Source organism: Leucopleurus acutus, assembly GCF_964270905.1.
Source record: "Leucopleurus acutus genome assembly, chromosome: 8".
Taxonomy (NCBI): domain Eukaryota; kingdom Metazoa; phylum Chordata; class Mammalia; order Artiodactyla; family Delphinidae; genus Leucopleurus; species Leucopleurus acutus.
In genome coordinates this window covers 59,702,046-59,728,856 of record NC_139151.1, presented here as the reverse complement: position 1 = coordinate 59,728,856, position 26,811 = coordinate 59,702,046, and the positions used below count along the sequence as shown (strand labels likewise).

The window sequence follows — 26,811 nt, the reverse complement described above, 5'->3', positions numbered from 1 at the left end:
ATAATTCGGCGCTGATCCCAGCGGAGCAACACTTGCTGGTTGGAATCCAGCGTGTCATCGTGCAGCTCCCTCAGGCGCCACATACATCACCTGGCTCTGCCGACTCCAGGCATATATCTGCTTCCTCCTCCCTGTCCACTCAGCCCCTCTCAGCACTCGAGTCCACTGGGGTGGAAGGCTCTGATGGTGAGATGCACACATACCTGCTGGTACAGCACTGGCCAGCGGCCTGGCCAGCTCACAGTCAGTCTGGCTGCAGAAGGAAGTTGGCCTCGGAGGGTTTGTTAGGTCTGTTTCGTCACTTCCCCTCAGGGATGGGTATTCCTGCCTCTGGGCCTTTTGCTCACACTGCTCCCTCAGCACAAAAGTCTTCTCTATTCCCACCTACCTCTAAGTGATCTCAGTTTAAATACCAAATTGCCTAAGGAGCCTGTTGCCCTGGCCCCGGGACCTCCAGAGCACTTATTTAACTGACTGTTTATGTCTCCTTACTCCACACATGAGGTCCGTAGTGACAAAGCCCATGTTTTATTCATTGCTATAGCTCCAGTGCCTAGCATAGGGCCCTACTCACAGAAGAAGTCAATACATGTTGCTAACCGAATGAGGTAACTACCGTTTGTGGAACAGCTGCTGTGTGAAAGGCACGGTACACAGCACTTTATATGTAGTGTCTCACTGAATTCTTATAGTAGTCCCCATCTGGAGTTTGACTCCTCTTCTGGCTCACAGTGGGGCACACAGTGTGGCAGAAAGAAGCAGCTTTGCTCCACAAAGATGTGAATTTAGACCTCGCCTAATCCAGTTACTAGTTAGCTGACCTTGGGGAAGTTAATTCACCTCCCTGAATTTCAGTTTCCGCATCTCTAACACAGTGATGGTACTCACACCTACCTTGCAGGATCCTTGTGAGGATTAAGTGAGGTGATGTATATGAAACAACTGATAGGTCTCTGGCATACAACAAATGTGTACGTAGAAGTCGCTATGTGAGAGACTCAAGTGGCCAGCATAGTACCTGGCCCGTGGCAGGCCTCTGATAAATGTAACTTCTCCTTTGCTGCATTTTGATAACTGATTATCTAAACCAGTGCCTTTTTTGTTTGTTTGTTTTTGTTTTGGTGCTGGAACCCTTTTAACTAATTTAATCTGCACGGAGCCCACAGATAAGGGGAACAGTTGCTCCGGCTTAAGCAGAAGCCAGAGGCCAAGTCCACGTGGATGCCCCCACTTGCCCCAGTGTGGCTCCTGAGGCTTCTCCTCCTAGGAACCCTGGGTCTGCAGGGTACAGTCTCAACACCAACTGAGTTCTCAGGACGCCTCTACTGTCTGGGGTGGCTCAGCTCTGCCTGTCAATTTTCCTTACGCGGTAGAGAACTCCATATCTAGGTACTTTTCATCTATTAGTTTGTGGGGCCTCACAAAACATATCTTCTTTCCTTTGCTACAGGCAAAGCCTAACATGACATTTCCCGCCACTTTGTTGGTTTGGGTACGGCCACCATGGCCTCCTTAAGTCTTTTTCAGGGAAATATTTCTACCTCCTATAACTCGACTTCACTGTCATGATTTTAGGTTATCTTAGTATTCCTATTATTTTCTTGGGCAATGGGAAAGGGTTCTTGACTTTTATGGGGGTGAGCATGGGGGAAAGGTTGCACTGTGATCTGGCTGGTTTCTCAGGAGCTTTCTAGATGGTACTGGGAAAGATTCAACCTATGGCTTAAATCTGAGCACATCCTGATTCTAGCATACTCCCTCCCAGCCTGAAGCCCTATATATCTCCTCAGAGAAACTTCTGAAACTGGATCAGACTTTTTGATAAAAATGTACAGGACAATGGGATTAAACCAGGTAGAAGGTTACTGCTTCATGCTCTTTTCCTAATGCTTATTAGCACAGAGTTTATATTAAAAAATATGCTGAATGAATGAATGACTTTTTAAGGCATGAGCTATGAGTTCAGGCTTGTGGAAAACTAACCAGTGGAAGAACCTAGGAAAGGAAAACATTTGGTCTGTATATATTCTATTTGGGGGAGAGGAGAGAGAAGGATGGGAGAAGGCACTTGGTAAGGGTCTATGAATGTGGGCTACTGCTGTTCCCGGCTTTCTGAGGAAATGGGGAGGAAGGCTACAGGGACTGAGGTCAAGGCCCTGCTTTGACAGGATTCCACTGGAGGAGAAGACAGGTTAGATGACCCAGCCTGCAAAAGTAGGGGGCACTGGGCTGAGAGGCCCAAGAAGCTACCCAGGAGAGCAAGAGCGGGGGAGTGATCATCTTCTTAATAAAAGCCACATGCAATTAGCTTCAGAAGCCCTCACCTGGAGCTAGCAGCAACCAGCTCCCAATGCTTCATCTCAGCTGGATAATCATGGCCACTGGTTTCCATCATTCTTGATTTAATATGGCACCCCTCCTGGCTCTGAGTGCATTTACAGGAAAGGCCTGGGAGGCCGAGGCGAAGCCTAGCTGGGCTCTCGCTAGGAAGTGGGTGGCTGGGCAGAGAGGATCTGTGGAGGAGGGTTACAGGGAGAAGGGGTATGGCAGCACACCTACTGTTGGGCATTCCTCAGGAACAGGTCTGATAATAAACCTGGTAGTACATTCACTGAGAGAGGAGCTAGGTTAGGGGTGGTAGGCAGAATGAGACCCTGGACAAGAACAGGATAAGCATGGAAGAGGGAAGAGAAGAGAGGCCAAGCTGCAGTTTGTCTCTTGTGGGAGGTCAGGGCAGAGCCCACTGGCTGCTCACACACTCAGATATGCCCCATCCTCCTGACTCCCTGATCCAACCCCAACTTACATCACAGTCAGGGCTTCTACCATGCCCTGAAGCTGTGGGGGACAGAGAGGACTGGGTGCAGAGGCCAACAAAGGGGACCATGGGGCAACAGATGAGACTGGAGGGGTGTGGGATGATGGAAAGAGTCCTGAGAAGGGGGGTGATGACAAGAGGAGCCTAGGGGTCCAACAAAGGAGCCTGGGAAATACAGCACAGACAGGAGAGGAGACTGGGGGACAAGAGGGGCATCTAAGGGACTTCAAAGTCTCTTGAACTAGCTCAGAATCCACATCCTTGTAGAGGAAAGCTGGGTACAGAGCAGGCATCAGTCCCATCAGACTTGAGAACCACTATGTCAGCATCCCAGATTCCATTCTCCTCTCCTCCAGTCGATCCTCCTTTTGCTGCCAGAGCCATATTTTTAACATGTAAATCAGATCATGTCATTCCTTTGCAAATAGCTGGGTTAATCCAGAGACAAGAGTGGTGAGAGAAGGTTAAGAGGCGCAAGGAGTGGCTAAGGTGAGAAAATGGGTTATGTTCTCCTCAGTCCATCACATCAGGAGGCACGTGATGCTCCTGTACCTGTGGCTGGGGATGTTAATTTTGATCACTTGGTTAAGGTGGTCTGTGCTAAGTTTCTCCAAAATTTTTCCCTTTGTAATTAATAAGTACCTTGTGGGGTGGGACTCAGTGACTGTGAAAATATCCTGTTACTCCTCAAACTTCCACTCACTAGTTTGAACATGGACTGATGAGTCTTGCTTGATTTAGAACCAACTGTTCTAAGTCTCACAGCCCTGTGGAGTTCAGAGGATCTCCTCCTTCCTCACTGTTCAGAGATGAAGTAATTAAAGCAGGGTCCCACTGGTAGCAAGTAATAAAGGCAGAACACTAACCCTTGTAGTCTAACTCCAGTGCCTGCACTTTCCACCCTGGAGATAAGAAAAGACCTGTTCTTGCCTTCAGGAAGTTCAGAGCCTGTTTAGGAAGATGAGACTTAAAACACAAATTTCATATTCCTACTTTTAGCATGGGGTTACCTAACGAATTTATTGAAAATAAGCACCAGAGGGTGTTCTTGCCAGAAATGCATAATCTGAGTTGAATCATAGGAAACATTAGACAAACCCAAATTGAGGACGGTCTACAAAATAACCAGCTTGTACTCCTTAGAATGTCAAGGTCATGAAAGACAGACTGAGGAATTGTTCCAGATTAAAGGAGATCAGGGCTTCCCTGGTGGCGCAGTTGTTAAGAATCTGTCTGCCAATGCAGGAGACACGGGTTCGAGCCCTGGTCCGGGAAGATCCCACATGCCGCGGAGCAATGAAGCCCGTGTGCCACAACTACTGAGCCTGCGCTCTAGAGCCCGTGAACCGCAAAACTACTGAGGCTGTGTGCCACAACTACTGTAGCTAGCGCACCTAGAGCCCATGCTCCACAGCAAGAGAAGCCACCGCAATGAGAAGCCCCGCGCACCGCAACGAAGAGTAGCTCCCGCTCGCTGCAACTAGAGAAAGCCACGTGCGACAACAAAGACCCAACACAGCCAAAAAAAAAAAAAAAAAAAAAAATTAAAAATAATTAAAAAATAAAGGAGACCAAAGAGACATGAAAACTGAATCTAGCTTCAGATCCAGAATTTTCTTTTCTTGTAAAGAGAATTATTGGGACAACTGGTGAAATCTGAATAACATCTATAGACTAGTTAATATCAATATTAATGCTCTGATTTTAAGGATTATACTGAGATTATATAAGAAAATTGCCCTTTATTTTTTAGGAAATTCATACAAGTATTTAGGGGTAAAGGGGTATCGAGTATATAACTTAACCCTCAAATGGTTCAGAAAAAATTATACATATCTCTCTCTATATATTATTTATATATACATAAGTAATAAAGCAAGTGCAATAAAATGTTAACAATTGGTATTATGGGTGAAGGTTTATGGGAATTTGCTGTACTATCTTTGAAATTATGTAAAAGTAAAAGTGAAACAAATCAGGACAATGCTTACCCTTAGGGATGGGTAGTGACTGGAGGGGAGTATGATGCAAATGAGTACTTGTAATAGTCTATTTCTTGATCAGGTATATTCAGCTTGTAAAAATACAGTGAGCTGTATACTTATGCATACTTTATACAAATATGTTTCAACAAACAGTTTTTGAGAAGTTAAAAGAAGGGACTTCCCTGGTGGCGCAGTTGTTAAGAATCCGCCTGCCAATGCAGGCGACACGGGTTCGAGCCCTGGTCCGGGAAGATCCCATATGCAGCAGAGCAACTAAGCCCTGTGTGCCACAATGTGCGCCTGCGCTCTAGAGCCCGCGAGCCACAACTACTGAGCCCACGTGCCACAACTACTGAAGCCCATGCACATAGAGCCTGTGCTCTGCAACAAGAGAAGCCACCGTAATGAGAAGCCCGCGCACCACAATGAAGAGTAGCCCCTGCTCACCGCAACTAGAGAAAGCCTGCGCGCAGCAACGAAGACCCAACGCAGCCACACACACAAAAAAAAGAAGCAAAAAGAAAAAGAAAGAAAGCAAAAGCCTGTCCCTGTAAAGCATGGAGTGCTGTTCTTGGCCCATGGAGAACCTGTAACGAAGGTCAGATGGTGCTGTCTGGGCCATCTGGGCCAAGCACAGAGCCAGGCATGCGGCACAGTGGCTCTCGAAATGAGATGCGAAGCAGGGAGCAGGTTGAGCAAGGCAGGGAAGGGATAGCTCTTCACCCTAAGCCAGGAGGAACATAACTCTCTTACCCTCCTGTATACCTCACCTGTTCTCTCCTGATAGCTTCCTTCAGATCTGACGGGAGCACCCAGGCTTGCAGCCCAGAATGAGGGGCTCAGGGGAGCACTGCATCCCCAGCTACCCCTGAAGCAAATGAAAAAATACAGAGATAGGAAATGTGCTTGTGATTCTGTCACTGGGATATGCAAATAAAATATATATGATAGGCCTATCTGCCTAATATTCCTGCCAATTCATTCTCTGGATGTGATTAAAATGAGCAATAAATTCCTCGTGAGTCTCGGTGGAGTGAGGATCTGGGAGTGGAGATGTCCCCCTCAGCTGAATATTCATCATGGAATAGCTCCCTATATTTTTGTTTTATCTGCCATCGTGTGCACAGAGATAGATTTCTACCTCTCCTTCATCTCTTACTTAAGATGTGGAAATGGTCTAAGCTTTAAGTATTAAACTCTCCAGCTACTGAAATCCTTCAAAGTGAGATCACAGTTATCTTCTCTATGAAGCCTGCCCTGCTTATTCTGTCTGGAGGTGATCCATGCTTTCCTGGGGCCCCCACAAACTCTGTATGGACCCCTCCTAAGGCACAAGTCAGTCTGTGCGTATCAGAGCTAAGAGCGCCTGCCTCTCCCCATCTTCCTCTCCCAACAGCCAGCTCAGGAGACAGGAGCTGGGCTTCATCCACCTCTGGATCTTCTCAGGGGGCCCAAGGGGGCTTCTGCACACAGAGAATGCTGAGAGAACTGAGCAAACCAGCCATGAGGAGAAACTTATTTAAGCCACCTAAGGTGACAGAGATTCTTAGATAAGTGAGTGACACATTTTAAAAGGCAGAAGAAAATTAAAAATTAGGCTTATGGATAATTCTAAAATGAGAAAATCATCAAGAAATAATAAGTGAAAAAAGCAGATTCCAAATATGGAACTAGGATCATAACTCACAACACCTTCAGGACCAAGTAGGAAATACAAATGTCTGACAGGCAAGCACATAATAGGAAATAGGTGCCTGTGGCTGGACAGTCCACGCTCCAACCTCTAAGGCATTATACTCACATTTAAAAAGAAAAAAAGTTGGCAAAATAAAACATGGCTGCCAGTTTGAGACCCCCTGGGGTTTATACAGTAGGCTACTAACCAGGTTAAAAAAAAAAGACCACTTATATAAATATATATAGATATGGTTCAGAAAAGGCAAATGTAGTATCATAAGAAGAAATCTCTGATTCCTATCCCAATAGTTGCTAATAATAGCTTGATTTTCTAAAGTCACATGCTTTATTTCAGCTTCAGATTTCTCATTTGTAAAATGTGGGGAATAAGAGCTACTTCATGGCTTTGTTACAGGATTAGAAAAAATATATATTAGAACACCTGGCAGAGTGCCTAGATGCACTTGATAAATGGTACCTACAATTATTATAAATAATTAAAAACATTAATAGCAATTATGTACAGGTAGTCAAGCTATCAGGCTAAAACGTTTTTAACTGAGATTCAGTTCAGTTGACATCTCTTCCAGGAAGCCTTCCTTGATCTCCCAGGCAGTATTAGAAGCCACCTTGGCTTTCCATAGTCCCTGTCCCTGGCCTTCCCTGGGACTGATGAGTTGGTGGTATCATGCTTTACTTGCCTGTCTCCTCACCAGAGTGGGACTTCCTTGAGGGTTTCACCCAGCTGTCTTCTTCCCATCTAGCTGAGAGCCTGGCACACAGATGTCATTCATAAATATGTACTGACTTATTTAATTCTCTTCATTTTACTCTCCAAATTTTCCATAATGGGAAAGATGACTTTTATAATTACAAATTTTCTATAAAGAGCCCATAACTGACTATAGAGGTAGGTGAAGGTGGAACAGGCTGAGCTGGGTGGCAGGGGGATGCCGGATGGAAAGCAGGGGAGGAAGATAAGATCAGAGTGGTGGTAACCTATGTCTAGACAAAGAGCCAGGAGATGAGGTCTCAGGTTGGAGCCTCAGCACCCTCCAGGCCTGAATCATTATGTTACTGACATGGGGCCTGAACTCAGAAAGGAGCAGCTGCTGCTTACTTACTGGCAGAGGGAGACAGAACCCAGTCTAAAGCAGTGTTCTTCCCCTGAAACTCTTCAGCACAATTTTGAAAAGGCAGTTTTTTGCAGCTTGGAGGAAAAAAGCAGAGCGGAAAGAATGGGTGACCATGGAGATGCTGAGCAACTAAGAGAAAGACAACGCTGCTGACATCCAGGGAGAGGAGAGGGTGGTTCACGTGGGTAGAATTTGAGGGGACTGCAGAGCAATCAAGTGGAAGTGCTCAGCAGACAGGTGAACATTTCGGAAGGAGGAAATCCAGACTGGGTAAAGGGGTCAAGTGCAGAGAGATGACGACAGAGAAAGTCTTCCAGCTGAGAGGTGACAGAACCCCTGGGCTGGCTCTGAGTGGTCTTCTAGCCTCTAAAGGCAGTCCCTGCCTGGGGTCACAGCTCTGTGAGGAAGCTCCTCCTGCAGCAGCCATCCGTTAGGCCTGGCTCTGTCCTAGTCCTAATACTGAATTAATTTCCTCTCCTCCCATCCCGCCCCCCCCAGTCGTCCCTGTGTCTACGTGCATCTCTCCTTTCCGGGCCAGACGCCCCATTGCCTTCGGCCTTTTCTCATGGCACAGTTCTGCTTGCCTCCTTACTGCCCCCCTCTGCACAGATTCTAAGAGCTCAGTCTACTCAGAAGGTAGCATCTCCAATTGCCCTCTGTGGTCCAGAAGGATCTGACTGGCACAGAGGACGCAACTGCCACGTATTCACTCGGGACACCAGCTTTGTACTGATGTGGCTGACATCAGGCCATTTCTTGGGCAGCCAAATTTTGTTAAGGGTCCCTCTGCAGCCCTAACCCTTCCACCCTCTCTGGCACTAAGTGGCCTGTTCTCCTGCTTTACGTGACTAGACCAGGGCCTGCCCTATGTCACACCACCTGACAAATATGGGTACTTTTGGCCAAGTGCAGCGCTTGCTCTCAGGGGACAGTGGTTTGGCCTGAAAAGGGAGACAATGATGGGGAGGCAGTCCCTGAGGTGACTTGAAACAGTGCTCAGGGAGTTCCTTATGGCATGGGGGAAGCTGACCCAACTACAGGACAGGAACATGGGATTAGTTCCAGTGAGCTGTGAGTGGAAGTAAAGGGTCCTACTTCCAGGCCGAGCAGTTAGCTGCAGATGCAAGGCCCTTCAGAGCACTCTCTCCTCTCTGTAAGCAAGCAGCAGTATTTCACAGGGTGGCTGCTCTGCCAGTCAGGTCCCTGAGGACCTAGGATGAGCACAACCCGCCTCTGCTGACGTTCATGTGTAGCATGAGGTAAAAATGAATCTTTGCTGTTTTAAGCCTCCGAAATTGTGGGTTGTTACAATACCATGACCTAGTTTATCCTGACTGCTACACAGACAATGGTATTTTGAATGGAACCTTAGAAACCACTTAGTCACAATGTTTTCATAAAGGTAAACTGATCTTCAAGAGGGGAAGCGCTCACCCGAGGTCACCCAGTCAGTGAGTGGGGGAGCTGGGATCACAACCCCTGTCTTGTCTGTCTTAGTCCGGTGACCTAAGTGCGCTTACTCAAGACACAGAGAATATGTGCCACTAGGTGGGACCTGTCACTCTTAATCATCTCAAAGCACTTCGGCCAGTTTGCCAATGAGAGACTCCACGATGCTGGAAAGAGCTCAAGACTGAGAGTCAGAAACCAAGCCTTCCAGTTCCAGTCCTGCCAGTGAACCTACTATATGACCCCCTGTCCAAGTCTTAGTTACGGTTTTGACAGTAACTCACTCTGGGACCAAATGCAAGTCACACCACATCCCTGGGGTCCAGTCTCCCCAGGAGGAAAAGAAGTCATTTGATTTAGGTTTCAGAGATTTAAAATGTGTGCCCACAGCACAGCCTTCAGGGAGGTTACCTGGGGGGTAGGGACAGTCCGGTGGGCGGGGCACTGGGCCACCTCTCCTTCAACAAGAACAGCTCTCTTTTCCTCTGACTTATTTGTTTAGACTTCGATAAGATTTCCCATCACCAGACTTGATGACTTCTCAGGTCCCTGCCAGCTCTGAGATTTGTGATTCTAGTTCTTGGATTCTGCCAAGCACTTTCTGAGATATAATTGGGTGGCTGAGAGGAGCAGAAGGCAGCCTGTTTTCAGAAGGTTCAAAAGTCTGGTTGAGAAGATCAAATGAAGATGGAGATTGTTTTGGCTCAGATTCCATACAAGGCTCTCTGGAGTGTGTGTGGAGGGAAGAGGTCAGGGAATAGCTCTAGAAGGAGTGATGATGGGAAAGGATTACTTGATGAGGCTAAAGAATACATGAGGCCTGAGGAAATAGTACTTAGGCTGAGATTTATGTCTTGCTGTCCTTCCTCCTATGAAAAGGAGCTGGAAGGTCCATTACCTCAAAAACTGAATTTGAAAGTCCTCAGAAGACAGAAGTGGCCCAGGCCTCTTCCTGGTCAGGAAGAGGGGCGGCTTCCTATTCTTGATGAGAGTGGGGGTTGGATTTCAATTTAAATAGACAATAATCCCCTAAGGAGAAGTGGCCCTTGGTGTGGAGCCTGACATAATTTAATGAGTGAAAGACCAAATGCAGCATGGAGTGCCCACTGGCCTTCTCCTTTCTTTGAGACTTACCTTGGCCTCAGAAGTCCTTAAGAGCTTCATCACCTCCCCTTCTCGAGCATAATCCAAGGGTGTGTGTCCCATTTCATTCCTCTGCAGGGGGTTAGCTCCTGGCAGGAGGAGAAGGAGAAATAGAGCCTCTATGAGTGATCAGTGGGCTCTCGGCCTTCCCTCAGAGGTGGCTTGTGCCTTGATTTCAGTGTAAGGAATGCCCACAGAAATATGGAGCAACAGAAACCTAAGAGATTGAAATACATGTTAAGCTACTCTGAGAGAGGAGTTCTCAGTCCTCTCTGACACAGTGGTCAGGGTACTGAGGCTCCTACATGGGCATGCACACGTGCAGAAACACACCACCCATGCAGAGAGGTGCCACCCACACAGATATGCTATACACACACACAGGTGTACTGTGCATACAAAAATACACACAGCCAAACATGCTAAAAAATACACCAAACACGCACATAGATTAATACACCCCAACACCAATGCGTTATTCATTAAAATGCCCGCATTATCAAATTCGTTTGTACACAGATGAATATTCATTCATCAAAATCATATAAAAATCTAAAGCACAGAATATACGAAATAACCGTGAAAAGGCCCCCTTCTTTCTGCTCTCTGCCTCTCCCTCTCCTTTAATGCTCTCTTCCTTCTGGACACTTCCTGCCTACCAGAGTCAGCTGAGTCCTCTGGTCATCATCAGCAACCTGGCTGTGCCAGCCCTCACCGGTGCTACTTGTTGGTGAGTTTGTGCACTCAGGCAGGCATTTCCTCCAATCATTAGTTCCTATGATTTGAAGACAAAGAACTTTAAGTATAACAAAAAGAAGAGGCTTGCTGGGGGCCATGCATCTACCTTCTCTCACTTTTAAGTGCCGGCAGCTGATGAGCCCTGAATAAAGTGTCCACTTGGTGCAAAGCCTTGTGGACAGGCAGTCGTGGAGGAAAGGCTACTCTAACCCCCATGCTATCAGAATCTCCTTCCCAAAGCCTAGGTCTGAGCACCTCACTCTCCTCTTCAAAAACTGTCCATTCCATTCAATTTGCCAAATCTTGAATGAGTGGGGCCTGGGAACATGGAAGACTCAGATCTGGCCCTGCTCTAAAAGCACTTCTCTCAAGAACTATGTGTTAAATGGAACATTAAGGTAGTGGTCAACTAGTATTCCTTGATCTTCTTTTTTGCTAGGGAAGTGTTGTCTAGAAGTAAAGAAGGGTTAAGACACAGTCCCTGCCACAGGATATAATAAGTTGGCTGGGGACACTAAATACACAGGTAAGGCCGTGTCACCACGAGGCCTGGCTCGGGGGGATGTCCAGCCACTGTTTGTTGATGGACAGTAAAAATCAGTGTTTCTCAATCCCAGGCTGAGGAAACATTTATATCATGATATAAAATCATTCCTATAGAAACTCTCTGCTTCTTCTTTTTTTTTTTTTTGCGGTATGCGGGCCTCTCACTGTTGTGGCCTCTCCCGTTGCGGAGCACAGGCTCCGGATGCGCAGGCTCAGCGGCCATGGCTCACGGGCCCAGCCGCTCCGTGGCATGTGGGATCTTCCCGGACCAGGGCACGAACCCGTGTCCCCTGCATCGGCAGGCAGACTCTCAACCACTGCGCCACCAGGGAAGCCCAACTCTCTGCTTCTTAAAGGACTATATACTTACTGACAATGGCAAACATTCATTAAGCTTACAAGTGGCTGTCTGCCTGCGCTGCAGAGAAGAGGTGTGGGAGGATGAGGGGAAAGGAACAGAGAGCAGAAAGTATGATCCAGGCCAAGGAAACTTACTGTCAATAAGAAAAATTAATACTTTTATATACGATCCTATTTTCTAATAGAAATCTGGTATAAAATATTAATATAAATAATCTTTACTACAATATAATTCACATACCATTTAAAGTATATAATTCAAAAAAATAAATATACAATTCAGTGGTTTTAAATGCACTTACAACATCATACATCATCAGCACTATCTAATTCCAGATCACTTTCATCATCCTGAAAGGAAACCCCGTCACCATTATCAGAGACACTCCTCATTCCCCTCAACCCCAGCAACCATTAGCCTACTTTCTGTTCCTGTATTTGCCTACACTTGACATTTCATATAAATGGCATCATACAACATGTGGTCTTTTCAGTCTGGCTTTTTAAATTTAGCATGTTTTCAAGGTTCATCCATGTTGCAGCACATGTCATTCATGCTACAACATGAATGTAGGAATATAGCACGTACTTCTTTCTTTTATGGTTGGATAATATTCCATTCTATGGACGTACCCCATTTTGTTTACCTATTCACCAGCTGATGAACATTTGAGTTGTTCCCCCCTTTTGGCTATTATGAATATGCTGCTACGAACATCTGTGTACAAGTCTTTGCATGGACGTATGTTTTCATGTCTCGGGTATATATCTAGAAGTGGTGATGATAATAAGAATAATAGCCACGGGTATTTACTTACTATGTGCTAGGCACGGCACTCTGTACTTTATATACGTTATATCATTAAATCCTTACAACCATCCTGAGGGGCAGGAATTAAATTACCATGCTACAGACATGGAAACTGGGCTCAGAGGAGTGAGACAACTAGCCAAGGTCACAAAGTCATTTGTTTGGAGCAGGAGTCGAACTCTGGTCGACTACAATTCTCCACACTCCCACCAGGACAGCCATGACACACCACTGGTGAAAAATCATTCTGTGGTTTTTTACTGTTTACAGGATAAAATACAACCTTCCTAATAAGGAGGGTGCCTGGGTTCTTCCTAACTAGCAGGCAAGTCCTCAGATGCTCAGTTGGAGCCTCCTTTTTTCTTTCAATTCTGTTGGTGCTTACTGGGCACTGTGTATCAGGGCCCTGTATATAGGAAGATGGGGGACTGCCAAAGCCAATGAAGAGTTTTCTTTTTTACATTTCTTGACCACTCTGTAGAAACTGATACCTTGGCCACTCTCTCCTTTGAGTTCTAAAAACCACTTTTCAGGTTTTCCTCACACCCTGTGACTGTTCCTTCTCTCTTCTGCAGGCTCCTCTTCCTGTCTTTAAGATGAGGTCGGGCTTCCCTGGTGGCGCGGTGGATAAGAATCTGCCTGCCAATGCAGGGGACACGGGTTCGATCCCTGGTCTGGGAAGATCCCACATGCTGTGGAGCAACTAAGCCCGTGCGCCACAACTACTGAGCCTGCACTCTAGAGTTCACAATCCACAACCACTGAAGCCCGCACGCCTAGAGCCCATGCTCCGCAACAAGGGAAGACACCGCAATGAGAAGCCTGTGCACTGCAACAGAGTAGCCCCCGCTCGCTGCAACTAGAGAAAGCCCGCGCTCAGCAACGAATACCCAACACAGCCAAAAATTAAAAAAAAAAAAAAAAAAAAAGATTAGGTGCCATCTAGAGTTCGAGTCTAGGCACAATTCCAGCTCTCCAGAAGCTAACGGGGACCAGAGGTGACCATGCAACTACAACTCAGGCCAAGTGTGATCAGTGTGCTGAAGGAGGGATAGCAGGACTGTGGAGGCTCAGGAAGGAACACAGCGCTAAGGGGCTTGTTCGCCTGGCCCAGTTTTCCCAGCCCAGCCCTGTTCTCTCTGGTGCTCAGCACTGAGAACTCGACGGGCAGTGGCAGACATCATCTTCCCCTTTCCCAAAGCTCCTGGACCACAGTTAGGGAGGGCCGAAAGAGAGCTACAGTCATGCAGTGGAAAGGCCTCTCCTTTCTCAGGTAGCCTCAGGGGGAGCTCTGTCACTAAATATGGGCTAGAGTGGAAGGGGGATGAGGGAGAGACCTCTGGAAGGGAAAGAAGAGAAGAACAAAGAGAAAAGATAAATGGTTAAGAGAGGAAAAAAAAATTGGGAGAGAGAAGGGGAGGGGGAGAGGAAGAGAGGTGAGAGAAGAAGATAGTGGAAGACCAGAGGGTGAGATTAGAAGCTTCAAACAAGTGCTGTCAGTGATCTATATTTGCTTACAGAATGAAAAATGTGTGCCATAAACACTGGCCACTGAGTAGTTTCTAGTAGGAGTCATGTCACTTCTCATAAAGGATGGGATGGGGATAGGTAGGGCATCTCTGCACCGGGGCCAGCCAGCACAGGGATGCCTTTTAAAGTAGGGCTGGGCCTGTCACCAGCCCAGGAGGCTCTCAGCTAGGCCCCACCCCAGCCACCCCGAGCGGGAAAGCCAGCCAGGCTCCCCAAGGTTCTGGAGCCTCAGGGCAGCACGGCTGCTCCCACTTTAGGAAGGCTGAGGCAGGGGCATCATGGATAATGTCCATCTAATATTAGTCCCCCAGCCCCTGCACCCTCGCTCTGATGCTCTGGCTTGACTAATTGCTGTAATAATTGATGGAACCTGACTTCTACAACTGATCGATTTCACCTCCACGACCAACGGCCACAAACCATTACACTCCAATAAATAACCACGTTGGGCCTCACCCGCCTGCCCTCTCCAGGGGCATCAGGATGGCCCATGCCCTGGCCTGACCTCCCCTTGCCTCCCACCCAGGGCCCCTCCGGGCCAAGCAGCTGGTCTAGAGGGTCAGGCTTCTGGAAGTAAGTCAGAGGGCTGGGCGGAGGTGGGGAGCGCTAATCGCAGGCCATCCGTCACCTCCCACTGGCTGTCTGGGGCTCAGGCCAACACCTGGAGCACCCCAGGCAGTATAGTGCAGGACCCCTCCCCTCCTCTCCCTGCTTCAGATTAGTGTGTCCCAGCTTATAATATTTGATAAACAGCAGATTGGCTCCCTGGCAGCACTGCTGCGGCTGCGCCTGCCCCCTACAGCTGTGGAAGGTCACTCATTGGGGAAATATGTTTCTGTCAGTGGTATTGAAAAAAGTTTAGTGGAGTGACAGGCCTCAATTTTTCAAATTTTATTAACTCCATCCTCTTAACCATTTGTCTTGAATTCCTTCAGATTCTGGGGGATCTGTCAATAGGGCTCAGGCCAGGAAAGTAGGATGGGGGTGGATGGTCCTGGACCGGTCCTGGCTGGTGCCAAGAACAGGCTTGGGTCTCAACACCCAGGGCAGGATAAGGTAGTGGAAATGGTATTCATGGGAGAGGAGGCCTGGCCCACGGGGGCTCAGGGAGCCTGCTGCTCTTCTCTGGTACAGCACCTGCTTTAGGTTTGACATAATCATAGGCTTTCTGAGTGGAAAAAGACCTTAATGATGAGCTCTTCCAATTCCTTAAGAAGAGACTCCCCTCTACTACATTCGAAATAGGTGGGTCATTCTGGCTTCCCTGAACATGCCCAGAACCCAGTCCCAAGCTCATGGCCTACCAAGGGGTTCCTGCCACTAAACTGAGGGAAGATTCTTTTCACATGAGCCCCAACCTCTCTTTCCAACCCCACTCCCACCTTGGACTTCCTGTAAACACCTGTTCATCTTTTAAGACTCAGTTCAGGCTTCTTCTCCAGGAAATCTTCCTTGTTTCCCTACCACCCCAGGCTTGGTACCATCCTTTGTGCTCCCACAGGCCCATCTGCTTCTATCTTACTACACTGATCCCTGTGTTAAAACAGTCTGTCTCCATCCAAGATTGAGAACCCTCAGAAGTCAGGGACCATGGCTGATCCACTGCTATATCCTGACTACCCAGCACAGGGCCCGGCACAGAACAGGTGTTCAATGAGATTTACCAAATGAACGGACTTCTTTCCATGTGCTATCTTCTGAGGGCACACACAACATGGCTGTTCTTCCTGACCCAGAAAAGCCCTTCTCACAGCAAGTGTGTGACCATGTTCTTTGCTCCTGTGGGCCAAAGCCCCCAGTCTCTTTGCTGGTTCTAGACACCTCTTTGTCTGGGTGACAGATCAGGTCAGGTCAGGCTCCGACACCCTCAGTGCTCTGTGGGTGGGAAGTGGGGAGGAAGTGGTTGGAGAGAGAGGCCCACTTGCCCTTCCTGGGGAGAGTGCTAAAATCAGAGTGGGAGATGGGATTCAGATCTTCTCTGTGCTGACAGCAAGCCTAAGGTGGGGAGGGGAGGAGGCATGTTACTCCCTCCTCCCTTGACACCACTCTGTTCTGGCCCTCTGCTATCTCTGTGACTATCTAAGAAGATGATGCGTATGAGACAGCTTAAAAAAACCCCAGTAACTGTCCTATACAAATGTGTGAGGCTATATTATCAATAATATTGACATGCTCACCCACTCCCTCCCACCCCCCACAGTTCTATCAGCTGTTGGGGCCTTCTAGTGACCCAGATCTACCACCACTGCAGTTTCCATGATTCACCCCTTCCCCTAACTGCAGCTGGCTCCCTGCCCCCTAAAAGGGCACACAGCCTGGGAGCCAGTAGGGATGGGGATCACCACTCCCTGGCTGTATGACTGGGGTCCTGCTTCATTTCTCTGGTGGTAATGACTGCTGCCCTGCCTACCTCTAGGGGTTCTGTTTGAACTAAATAAGATAAAAAGCTTGAAAACTATTGGTGGGGAGAAAGATTGTACTGGCTGTACAATGCTCTTTGTAATAACTTCTGCATTCACTCTTCCTTTCCATTTTTACTGCTGGCTCCTTTAGCACCTTCATCCTGATTTTCACTATTTTAACAGTCTGTTTACTATTTCCAGTTAGAAGGTTTTGTTGAATATAAGGGAAATCTTTCCCATGATCAGAGACATCAATATGGAGCCATCCATTCTTTTTGGTTGCGAGCTCCCCATCAAGGAAGCGCTCCAAGAGAGACAGGACGACCACATGAGAGATGCCGTGCACCTGTCCCATCTCCACACTCACCTTCACTCACCTCCACACTGTTGTCTGGGACACTCCTCATGCCTGGAACCCCACTCCTTGTCTCCCTGACTATCCAGACCCTACCCCCTTTTCAAGGGCCCTTCTCTGGGAAGCCTCCTCGCCCTTCCAGTTCTCAATGCTCATCATCTATGGGCTCCTATTATCCTCCCACTCCTCCCTTTTCTGGGAGTCCATCTCTATTTAATCTTCAGAGTTAGTCTGTGTGTAGCTCCTCAGGTCAGAGATGGACTGATTCTTCTGTGTGTTCCCAGAGGCTGAAGGTGAGAGAGAGGAGCCCTGTCCAGAATGCTGCAGGCAGCACAGCAGCACTGGGAACAGAGCTGAGGTTCCTGAGCTTTTCCCCTAAACCAACCACTGAGCATTCTCAAGAGAATGCATACACCCGCGTACATGTGCACCTGCAGATCAGCCTCCCTGGTAACCGAGAACATTTACTGAGTTCTTATTATGTGCCATACCCTGTGCCAACTACTTCCTTCTATTTAATTCTTAATAAGAATTTGATGAAGAAAGAGGAGAGGTATAATTTTTTTCCATTTCACAGATAACTGAGTCCAGTGGAAGAGCAAGGTGAAAGGAGACTGGCTAACATTTGTTGGGTGTTACGGCCTTTATATACAGTTTTCATCATACAAAGACTGAGAAAACAGAAGCGGGGAGAACTGAAATAATCTGCCCACAGTCATGGGACTTATTATACTATTTTTCTCTTTTGTATATGTTTGAAATTTTCCATAATAAAAATTTTTTTTTTTTTTAAAGAAGACAGGTCTGGTTTTCCACCACACAGTGCTACCTTCCAAAGGCCTGATGACTCAAAAAGAGCTAAAAATCATCTTTCCTCTTCCCTTCCAATGTGTTCAGATGATCCAAAACCAAGATGGGGGTGGGTCTCCAGAGGCAGGTTTGGGACAGGCAGGTTTGGGACAGACAGCTTTGTAGAAGGGTACGAAATGGAACTCCTTTTCCTCCCATTCAGGGCTCCCCTGTCTGGGGTGACAGGGGAGCCCCCAAACAGGTCATTTAGAAGTCCTGGCTGGCCCCCAGAATGTCATTTGGAAGTCCTAATTCTCTGACACACACAGTCTGGTTGGGAACCCTTGCCTTCAGGGAGGTGGATTTCTAAAATTCATGGAACAGAGAGCTACTGCCTCATGGCTCCATCATTAAAATTCACTGAGTACTGACTTTGGGCCAGGAGCTGGGCACGCAGTGGAATCAAACTTGTTCTTGCCCTGGGGGAGAACCCAGACTGGTAGGAGACAGACAGGTACAGAAACAATGACAATATAGTGTGGTGTCAGGATGAGAAGAGGATGATGAATCCCTCCCCCGACTCAGAGGGAGCCATACACAGTGTAGCTGGGGAGATGGAAAAAAAGAGTACCAGCTTTAGAGCAGAAGGTGCTATAATAAGAACTAAGGGAAAAAAAGACTGGAGAAAGCCTGGAGAGGGGAAAGTCAGAGCTCAAGGTCATGGAGAATGAGTGGGAGAGTGTAAGCTAGAACCCAGGCCTTCCAGTCCAGGGCTCCTTCTGCTTGCCTCGAGCCCTACCCCATGAGCTTTCAGTTCCAGCACTGATCAGAGGGACTAGACTACACTGGGTTTTCACCATTCTCTTCAGTGTGTCAAACGCCTCTTTGCCTACCACTCAGACCCAACATTCTGCAAAGACCAGCTCCATCTCCCCTGCCTTGAAGCCTTCTCAGACCACTGCAGCCTACATGGACAACTTCCTCCTTTGAAGCCCTAGAGTACTTATCTGATCACACACTTTTCACCCATATGTGTCTTGTCTCCAGAAGCAGATGCATTACTAAAGGGATGCTTTGTGACGGCCTAGAAAAGGAAATGGTGATGATCCCTAGGCATCAGGATGGGTTCACAGAAACCCAGTCATGCCAGACTAACCTCATTTCCTTTCTTCACCAGGATTACATGTGTTTGCTTAAGCAGGTACAGTTAGGGCATATGTAGACTTCTTCAGACACGTGCTGGGGTGTCTCAGGACAACACTGAGGACACAATGCAGAAATGTGTGCTCCATGTCACTACAGTGTGGAGGGTTAGTCAGTGACTGGTGGACTAACCAGACGCAAGCAGCAGGGTGGAGTGACTGACAGATCAGAGGTGAAGAAAAAGCAAGTTTCCAGTGGCAGCAAAAAGGCTTGGTCCTGGTTCAGCATGTTGACCCCTGACATGGGGATGGCCTGTTCATCATATCTATGGATGTCAGATTAGGGTGGGAAGAGTACCAAATACATGTGTGGAAGATGGACATTAAGAGCTAAAACACATGAGATGAAAATTAATGGAGATAAATGGGAAGTCATGGGTTTTGGATGACAGACAAAGTGGAGACTGTTCTGGGAAGAGTGATCAAGATAAGAAAGGGTTTAGAAGCCAAGTGAGAAACACGGTTTAAGGAATTGGAGGTTTAGGCTGGAGGAAAGATAGCTCAGGAGAACATGCCTGAATTTTCAGGTATTTGAAGGGCCATCATGTGGAACAGGAATTAGATTTATTCTACATGAACCCAACAGTAAAATTAAGACCCTTGGAAGCAGATTTTGGCTCAATATTAGAAAATTCTAACCATCAGAAAATCCAAAGATAGAATGTGAGCAGCCTCAGGAACAAATGAGTTCCCCAGCACTGGAGATGTTCAAGCTCTGAATGGGTAACAATGTGGTAGGTCTGCTACCTACACATCAGTTGACAGAGGTTTTTTTTTTCGAGATTGTTAATTTGTGTTTATTCATTCATTCAGAGATATCTTCGGAGAGCCTTCTATGCATCTGGCACCATGCCGGTGCCAGGGACAGAAAGGTGAATAAGAAGACACTGTCCTTGCTCTCAGGGAGCTCTTGATCCTGCTGAAAGCAGATGGACAAGTTTATTTCAATAGTATCTTATGCCTTGATTACAGGCCTCAGGACAGGGAAGGCTGACTTCAGCTCAGGTTAATTCAAAGAGTTCCTATGGAAATTCAAACACACGTTTGGTTACTAAAGGTCATAGTTTAATCAAGGCCAAATCATTTGTGTAAACCAACTACTGGCTGTGGGAATAGAAGTGTACACTGAAGCACAATTTGTGAATTTTTGTGCATGGTATTTTGCTCTTACAGTCCAAATTGGTCTTTGGCTGGGACTTGTTTATGTATCTACAGATTGTCTTACAAGTGGCTGTGGTGTCAGGGCAAAGTGATTTAGCCAGCGGGGCTACCCAACTTTCCATTTCTTACCCACCCTATGGGGACTGCTTCAGCACAGACATAAACATGCTCCTGCTGTTACCTTATTGCACTCATCACATGGGGAGGCTAGAAGGCTTGATTCAGGGATATGATTGGATTTTAAATCCCAGTCTCCCAGGATTTTAATTACTGGTCTGGGGCAGCAGGGCTAGGCACTGGCTGCCTTTGGATGGAGGAGGTCGATACGCCACTCCACAACATATTGAGCCACAATGCCTGAAGACTCTATTTCTCTATTTAATCATCTTTTGCAAAATTTACAGTGGAACAGGAGGGATCAATACTGAATTTATCACATTCTCTTGTAAATATGAGCCAGGAAAGAGTTCCAGGCAGTTTGTTACTGAATGGGAGGGAACACGTCTGTGTATAGCTGGGCATTAGGAAATGAGACAAAAATCCATACTTCTTGGCATAAGCTACAGATGCTCAGCCAGTCTCTAAAAGCCTGAAGACAAGTTCAATGGGAAGAACACTGATCCATTCATTCATGTGATCAACCAACCAACATTCCAGAGCACCTATTTTATGCTGAACCCTGTATACTCTCCAGGAACATAACTGGAGCTCTGCTCTTGAGATCATAATCACAGATACCACAGTGGCTCTGCCACTTACTAGTGGTGGAGCTTGGGCAAGTTACTTAACAGCCTAATGCCTTTGAGTATGCATATGGAAAATGTAGGTAATAAGAGTATTAAACTTGCAAAGATATTTTAAGTACTGAAAGAGAGAAAAGCCTTAGTCTAGAGCTTGGTACAAAGTAAGAACTCAATAAATGACAGCTATTGTTATTTTTACTACAATTACCATTATTAAGCATTCCTTCCTATAATATTTCTCACTAATGGTGTATGTGTAGAGATGGAGGTGTCGAGGAGGGAGCCAGCCACCCCAACTCTTTAGCAGATGGAAGGGAGACTGAGTGGCCTTCCACAGGTTAGAGACCTACTCAGGGCTACTGGCAGCAGAATCAGAGGAACAGAAGGAAGAGGATATATGAGGAGACACATGCTGAGCTCTGTTTTTTCAAACTTCAGTTGTAATCTTTAAAGCAATAAAATTCCCTGGCTGTCCAGCGGTAGGGGCTCCATGCTTCCAATGCAGGGGGCAGGGGTTCAATCCCTGGTTGGGGAACTAAGACCCCACATGCCACGCGGCTCGGCCAAAAATAAGCTTCCTAAAATTGCTGTGGGGTAATAGAGTGAGAAGTGATTCACTTCAGGTAGGCGAACCAGGAAAAGTGACAAAAAGAGACATAAATGAGTTGGCTCTTGAAGGCTAAGTAGGGGTTTGATAGGTGGTGAAGTGGGGAAAGGGCATCCCAGGCACAGAAAAGGTGAATGAGCAAAGGTTTGGAGGCAGGAAAGACTCCATGCTAGGGAATGAGTAGTTGAATGGGCCTATGGCAGAGACAGTTCCTGTGTCCCCAGGCCCACCTGGCTGCAGGCATGCCCCTGGTAAGCCTATCAAGCTCTGGTCCCAATCCTGAAGCAAACAACTGTCCCCTGCCCCTCTTGGAGATAGGGTGGTAGAAGATTCCTGGTGGACTGCAGAAAGACTTGCAGGCTGGGTTAGGCATGTGAGCTTAACTCACAAGCATTAGAAATTACTGAAGGTTTCAAAACAGGGGAGTGGTAGGGTTTTGCAGGGTAAAGGTTTGGAAAGGAGCCTAGAGGTAGGGAGACCAACAAAAAGTCTCTTACAATAGTCCAGGTGAGAGTGATGAAGTCTGAACTAGGATAGTGGGGACAGAGGAGAGAGGACAAACTTGAGAGAAAACTCTAAGAAAGATGGGCTTGGTGGAAAGTGAGGGTGAAGTCATCAGACACTTATAAACACTTTCTTGTTTGGGTGACCAGTAATGATGATGCCATTCACCAACTAGGGAATACAGAAGAAAGTATGAGGAGGGCTGGGTTTGGATACATTGAGCATGAGATGTCTACAGAATATGAAGCATCAGCAGAGCTACTAGAGACATGAAAATGCCTGATGTGTTCTAAGGAAGGCAAATATGCAGGTTGGTCTGGTTAGAAAAGAGGTGATACAAAAGCATGGAAATGAACACTCAAACATATCGAATATTTCACATACAGAGTTAGGTGAGGAAAAGGGCAAAAGCAAAAACTCCTGCCAAAGATTTCTGTTCAAGGCAAACCTAAGGTAGGGGTTTTCTAGATGAGGGATAATGCTCTGAATAGCATGTGACATATACGTTGGAAGTATGGGGATCCTTAGTTCATTTTCATTTGGGGCAAGTTTCCTGTATGTTGTGGGCTTTCAGTAGGCCAGCCCCTGTGCTCCCTACAATCCAGCACAGACTATGCTCAGAAGTGGCAGCAGGCTCTGTGACCAGAAAGCAGCTGGGAGCAATTGTCAGTAAGGAGGGAGAGACTCTGGATAAAGCAGAGTTCAAAGTGAACTATAATAAGAGCCTGGGTCCCCGGGCTTCAGCGCCCCTCCTCCCCTTCCTGCAAATGACAGCTGAGACCAAGGCAGCCAAGCCTGGGGTCTGGGCTGAATTTAGCAGTCATAATTATACTGCTGACGTCTGGGGCAGAGCCACAGTCTCTGCAGAAGGCAGCAGCTTTTGTTCGTGCGCTAAAAGCACACCATCTTCAAACATGCTAATCGCATGTCTGCTTCCATCTAACAACACTGAAGGAGGCTGAGGAAAGGGCACACAATGCCCACACATCTGGCTAATTCAGTTACGAGGCCAATCAATCTTGATGGGTTGTCTATAAAATACCAACCACCCCAAAGGACTGAGCTGACCAGATGTTTAAGCTTCTGTTGACCAATCCCAGCCTAATGTCCATAGCAGGGAAGAGGGGGTTATCAAGAGATGGCTTAGGCTTCCACTCACATGTCTATTCCCAAAGCTAAGTAAAGCCTTCTGCTTGAATGAGAAGTACCAGCATGTCAGAGTGGTGACTGAGCCAGGCTAACTGGAATGAAGTATACTCAAATATACAGACTTTCACTCAGACCTTAAAGGAAGACAGGAGGCCCTATTTACAGTTGTCTTTGAGAAGAGCGACAGAAACAGAAACCGATGAAATAGTTTTGCTAACTGCACTTCCCAGAATGGAGAGAATCAGGAATACAGAGGCAAGTATCTTTAACTATGATATTAAATGCCACAGGCTGCAGTTCTGGGCACAGGAACTGTTCACCACTGATGTCTATTTTTCAACCCCCCATCAAGGTTGAAAGGAATTACTCATCTCCCTCATAAAACTGTTGCCAAAAAAATCTGAAACAAACAAACAAACAAAAAACCAGGAGCCACTGCCAAACGGACTCTTCCAGTTAATACTCCTTCCTTCATACCCAACCACAGTCACCAGGCAATAGTCACTGAAAGTATAAGTGGAAGGGTAGTGGGGAGATTAGGAAAAGGAGAAGATGGGGAATAGACTTGAAATCTATACCAAGAGGACCATTTTCAACCCAGAGCTTCTTGCTGGTGCTAATGATTCCACTGTTTCTCAAAAGTGCTTTTCCCTAATTAATTCTAAGGACTTTACCAAGTCTGTCTCAGAGTTGAAGCTTCATGACAAACCAGATGGATGGACTTGGGGAAAGGAAACCTCCAACTTTTTAGAAAGTGGTGAGAGAGAAGCACATTAAAAATGAGGGTTTATTGTGATAGCCCATGCCCAGAACAGTACCTGGCACTCAGTGGGAATTTAATAAATATTTGCTGACTGAATAATTATGCCCTAGTTATGATGCAACTGAGCTATGTTCCTTCAATGTGTTTGTCAGGAGAGGCCTCCTGTAGTCCCTGGTAATGCTGAACAAAATCACTCACAGAGATCCGGGGCATCTTCTCTCAGCCTGAACGAGAAGGGATGAAGTGGTATTGGGAGGTAAGGGTATGGACCTCATTACCACCCACACCCAGAAACCTCTTCTTCCTCTGCCCATGGCTGTAGTAACCAATGATGCTGACCAATCCTGCCCCCTTTGGATTCTTTTCTACCTTGATTTATATGATACACAATACCTAAATCTTTGTCTCCTTTGCAGGTTCCTGTCCATTCTTCTATCCCAAGTCATGGGTGACACCCAAGGCTGAGTCCTCAGCCCCTGTCCCTTTCTCTCTGTATCCATTCTCCTTTAAAAAGAAATAGTTCCAATTTGCACAAACTATCCCAGTGGTTCTCAGTCCTGGCTGTACATTTAGGACTATATGAGAAGTATTAAAACCATATCAATCCAAAATGGGAGAAAATATCTGCAATATATATCACAGATAAATAGCTAATATTCTTAACATACAAAGAACTTTTAAAAATCAAGAGGAAAACAAAGACCAAAAGTCCTAGAGAAAAATGGGCAAAAGACATGAATAGGCAATTGACAAATGGAGAAAAAATGGCTCTTAAACATTTGAAATGATGCTCACTTCAGTCATAATAAGAGAATCAAACTAAAACTATACCAAAATACTGTATCTCACCTATTAGACTGGCAAAAATTCAAAAGCTTGGCAATATACGATGTTGACAAGGCTGTGAGAAAACAGCCACTTTCATACATTACTAGTGGGAATGCAAAATGGCACAACTTCTATGGAGGAGAATTTGCAATATTAACCAAGGGCATACATTTATCCTTTGACCCAGCAATACCACTTCTAGAACTTTACTGTAGAGACGCACCTCCCACAATCCCCAAATGTATGTGCAAGAGGTTATTCACATAGCATTATTTGTAATTGTAAAATAATGGAAATCAAGCATAGGATATATAGCACATACACACAATGGGTTACTACGCAGCTGTAAAAAATAAGGAAGATTTCTGTGAAATGATACCGAGTGAATTTTAGGAAATATGGTTAAGTAAAAAAAAGCAAACTTCAGAAGAGCATATATAGTATGCTTTTATGTAGGAAAAAGGAGAAACAAGAAAACACACATATATTTGCTTATACGAAGAAATACAGGAAGAATAAACCAGAAAACAATCAAAACTGGTTATCTACAAGGGCTCAGGGCTTACTAAGGAGAGCAGAAAAAAGTTGAAAGGGACACAGGAGGGAGTTTTACTTCTCTGAGTATACCTTTTTGTACAGTTTTTAGAAAAACGTTAATGTTCTACATGTTCAAACAACAAAATTAAAACAAGGAGAGGTAGAGGAGAAAAATCCTAAAACTGAAAGAATATTGAAAAAATTAACCCAACTGTATTTCAAACGAACAACATAAACACCCTGAAGGGTAAAACACCCACCTAAGTAACTGAGGAACCAGTATTTGACTATATACCCTTAGCCTTGGATGGAGTAGCTGTGAGAACTGTAAACAAATTCTGACCTGAACTCTTTTAGTAGTTTGTTTCCTATAGTGGTTTAGCTGAAGTAGGTCTAAAGATTGTTTTAGATGTATTATAGGATTAAGCAAATGAGTACATGTACCAGTGCTGTTTGCAGCCAGAATTCTCACTACAGAAGAAGGGGCATAGAAATATGAAATGTGTGAAGACAAGGAAGAATGCTGTAACAATGGACTGGAATGGGAGGCATCAGTGTTCTCAGGACCTCTAAAACAGGTATGTGCATATGCATATATGTGTGTATATGTCTATGCATGTGTGTAATAAGCACACCTATTACTCATGTTTCAGTCTCTAATACAACTGCCCACTAAAAAGTTGTAGGGCTTTCAGAGAAATGGCTGATTCCAGGGCAATGGCAAGGTGGATCCAAGGTAAGACTGAAACATCTTGCTATGCCAGAAAATATGGAAATTAAAAAAAAAAAAGATGGGGGTATGGCACCCTGGCCAAATCTGAGACAATTTTAGCACCAATTTAACAACTAAGGTCAGTAATTAATTCTAGAACATTAAAGCAAGAGTATCCACAAGCACATTTTGACAATAAAGAGATAAATGGGAGAAAAGGGGTTCTTGTTGACCATAGAATGCCAGGTGCTGACTCGTCAACTGTGGAGTGAGCACTGGAGTTGGGAAAGATGTAAAATATTCATTTTGCAACCATCATATAACCATCATTATTCAGGAAAGAACCATCAGTGGATGCTAAGTCTAGGGGGGAAATTTTGATGAAAAGGATAGTTGCATGGCCTTCAAAATGTCTCCCCATAGACTTTATTAATTTCAAGGGAAAAACTAATAATGATACAGTGGAGAAACTGGACAATACTTGGGTTAGAGATGGGGTGTGAGTAAGACTTTTCACTGAAAACCCTTTTGAATTTGGTACTGTGTACAAGTTAACTATTCAAAACTATTAACTATTCAAAAACAGGAAGAAAAATAAAACATTTATAAAATATCTCTGATAGTGTGGTAGGTAAAATAATGGCCCCCAATTATGTCCACATTCTAATCCCTGGAACCTGTGAATATATAAAGTTAACTTGGCAACGGGGAATTAAGGTTTCTTATCAGTGACTTTGAGATGGAAAGAGTAGCCTGGATTATCCAGGTGGGCCCAATGTAATCACAAGGGTCCTTTACAAGTAAAAGAGGGAAGCAGAAGAGTCACTGTCAGCGTGATGAAATGTGAGAAAGACTCGAGGGACTGT

The 26,811-nt window shown here is 45.9% G+C and overlaps 1 protein-coding gene across 2 annotated transcripts in view; it reads right to left on the bottom strand.

Moving 5' to 3' along the window:
* Positions 1 to 26,811, bottom strand: part of CLPB (ClpB family mitochondrial disaggregase) — a 145,739-nt gene that overhangs the window by 29,476 nt on the left and 89,452 nt on the right. For both annotated transcript variants that reach the window (XM_082844678.1, XM_082844677.1), the window contains one exon: positions 10,200 to 10,297. In XM_082844678.1, coding sequence (XP_082700804.1) covers positions 10,200 to 10,297 — 98 coding nt within the window. The remainder of the gene's footprint in view (positions 1 to 10,199; positions 10,298 to 26,811) is intronic.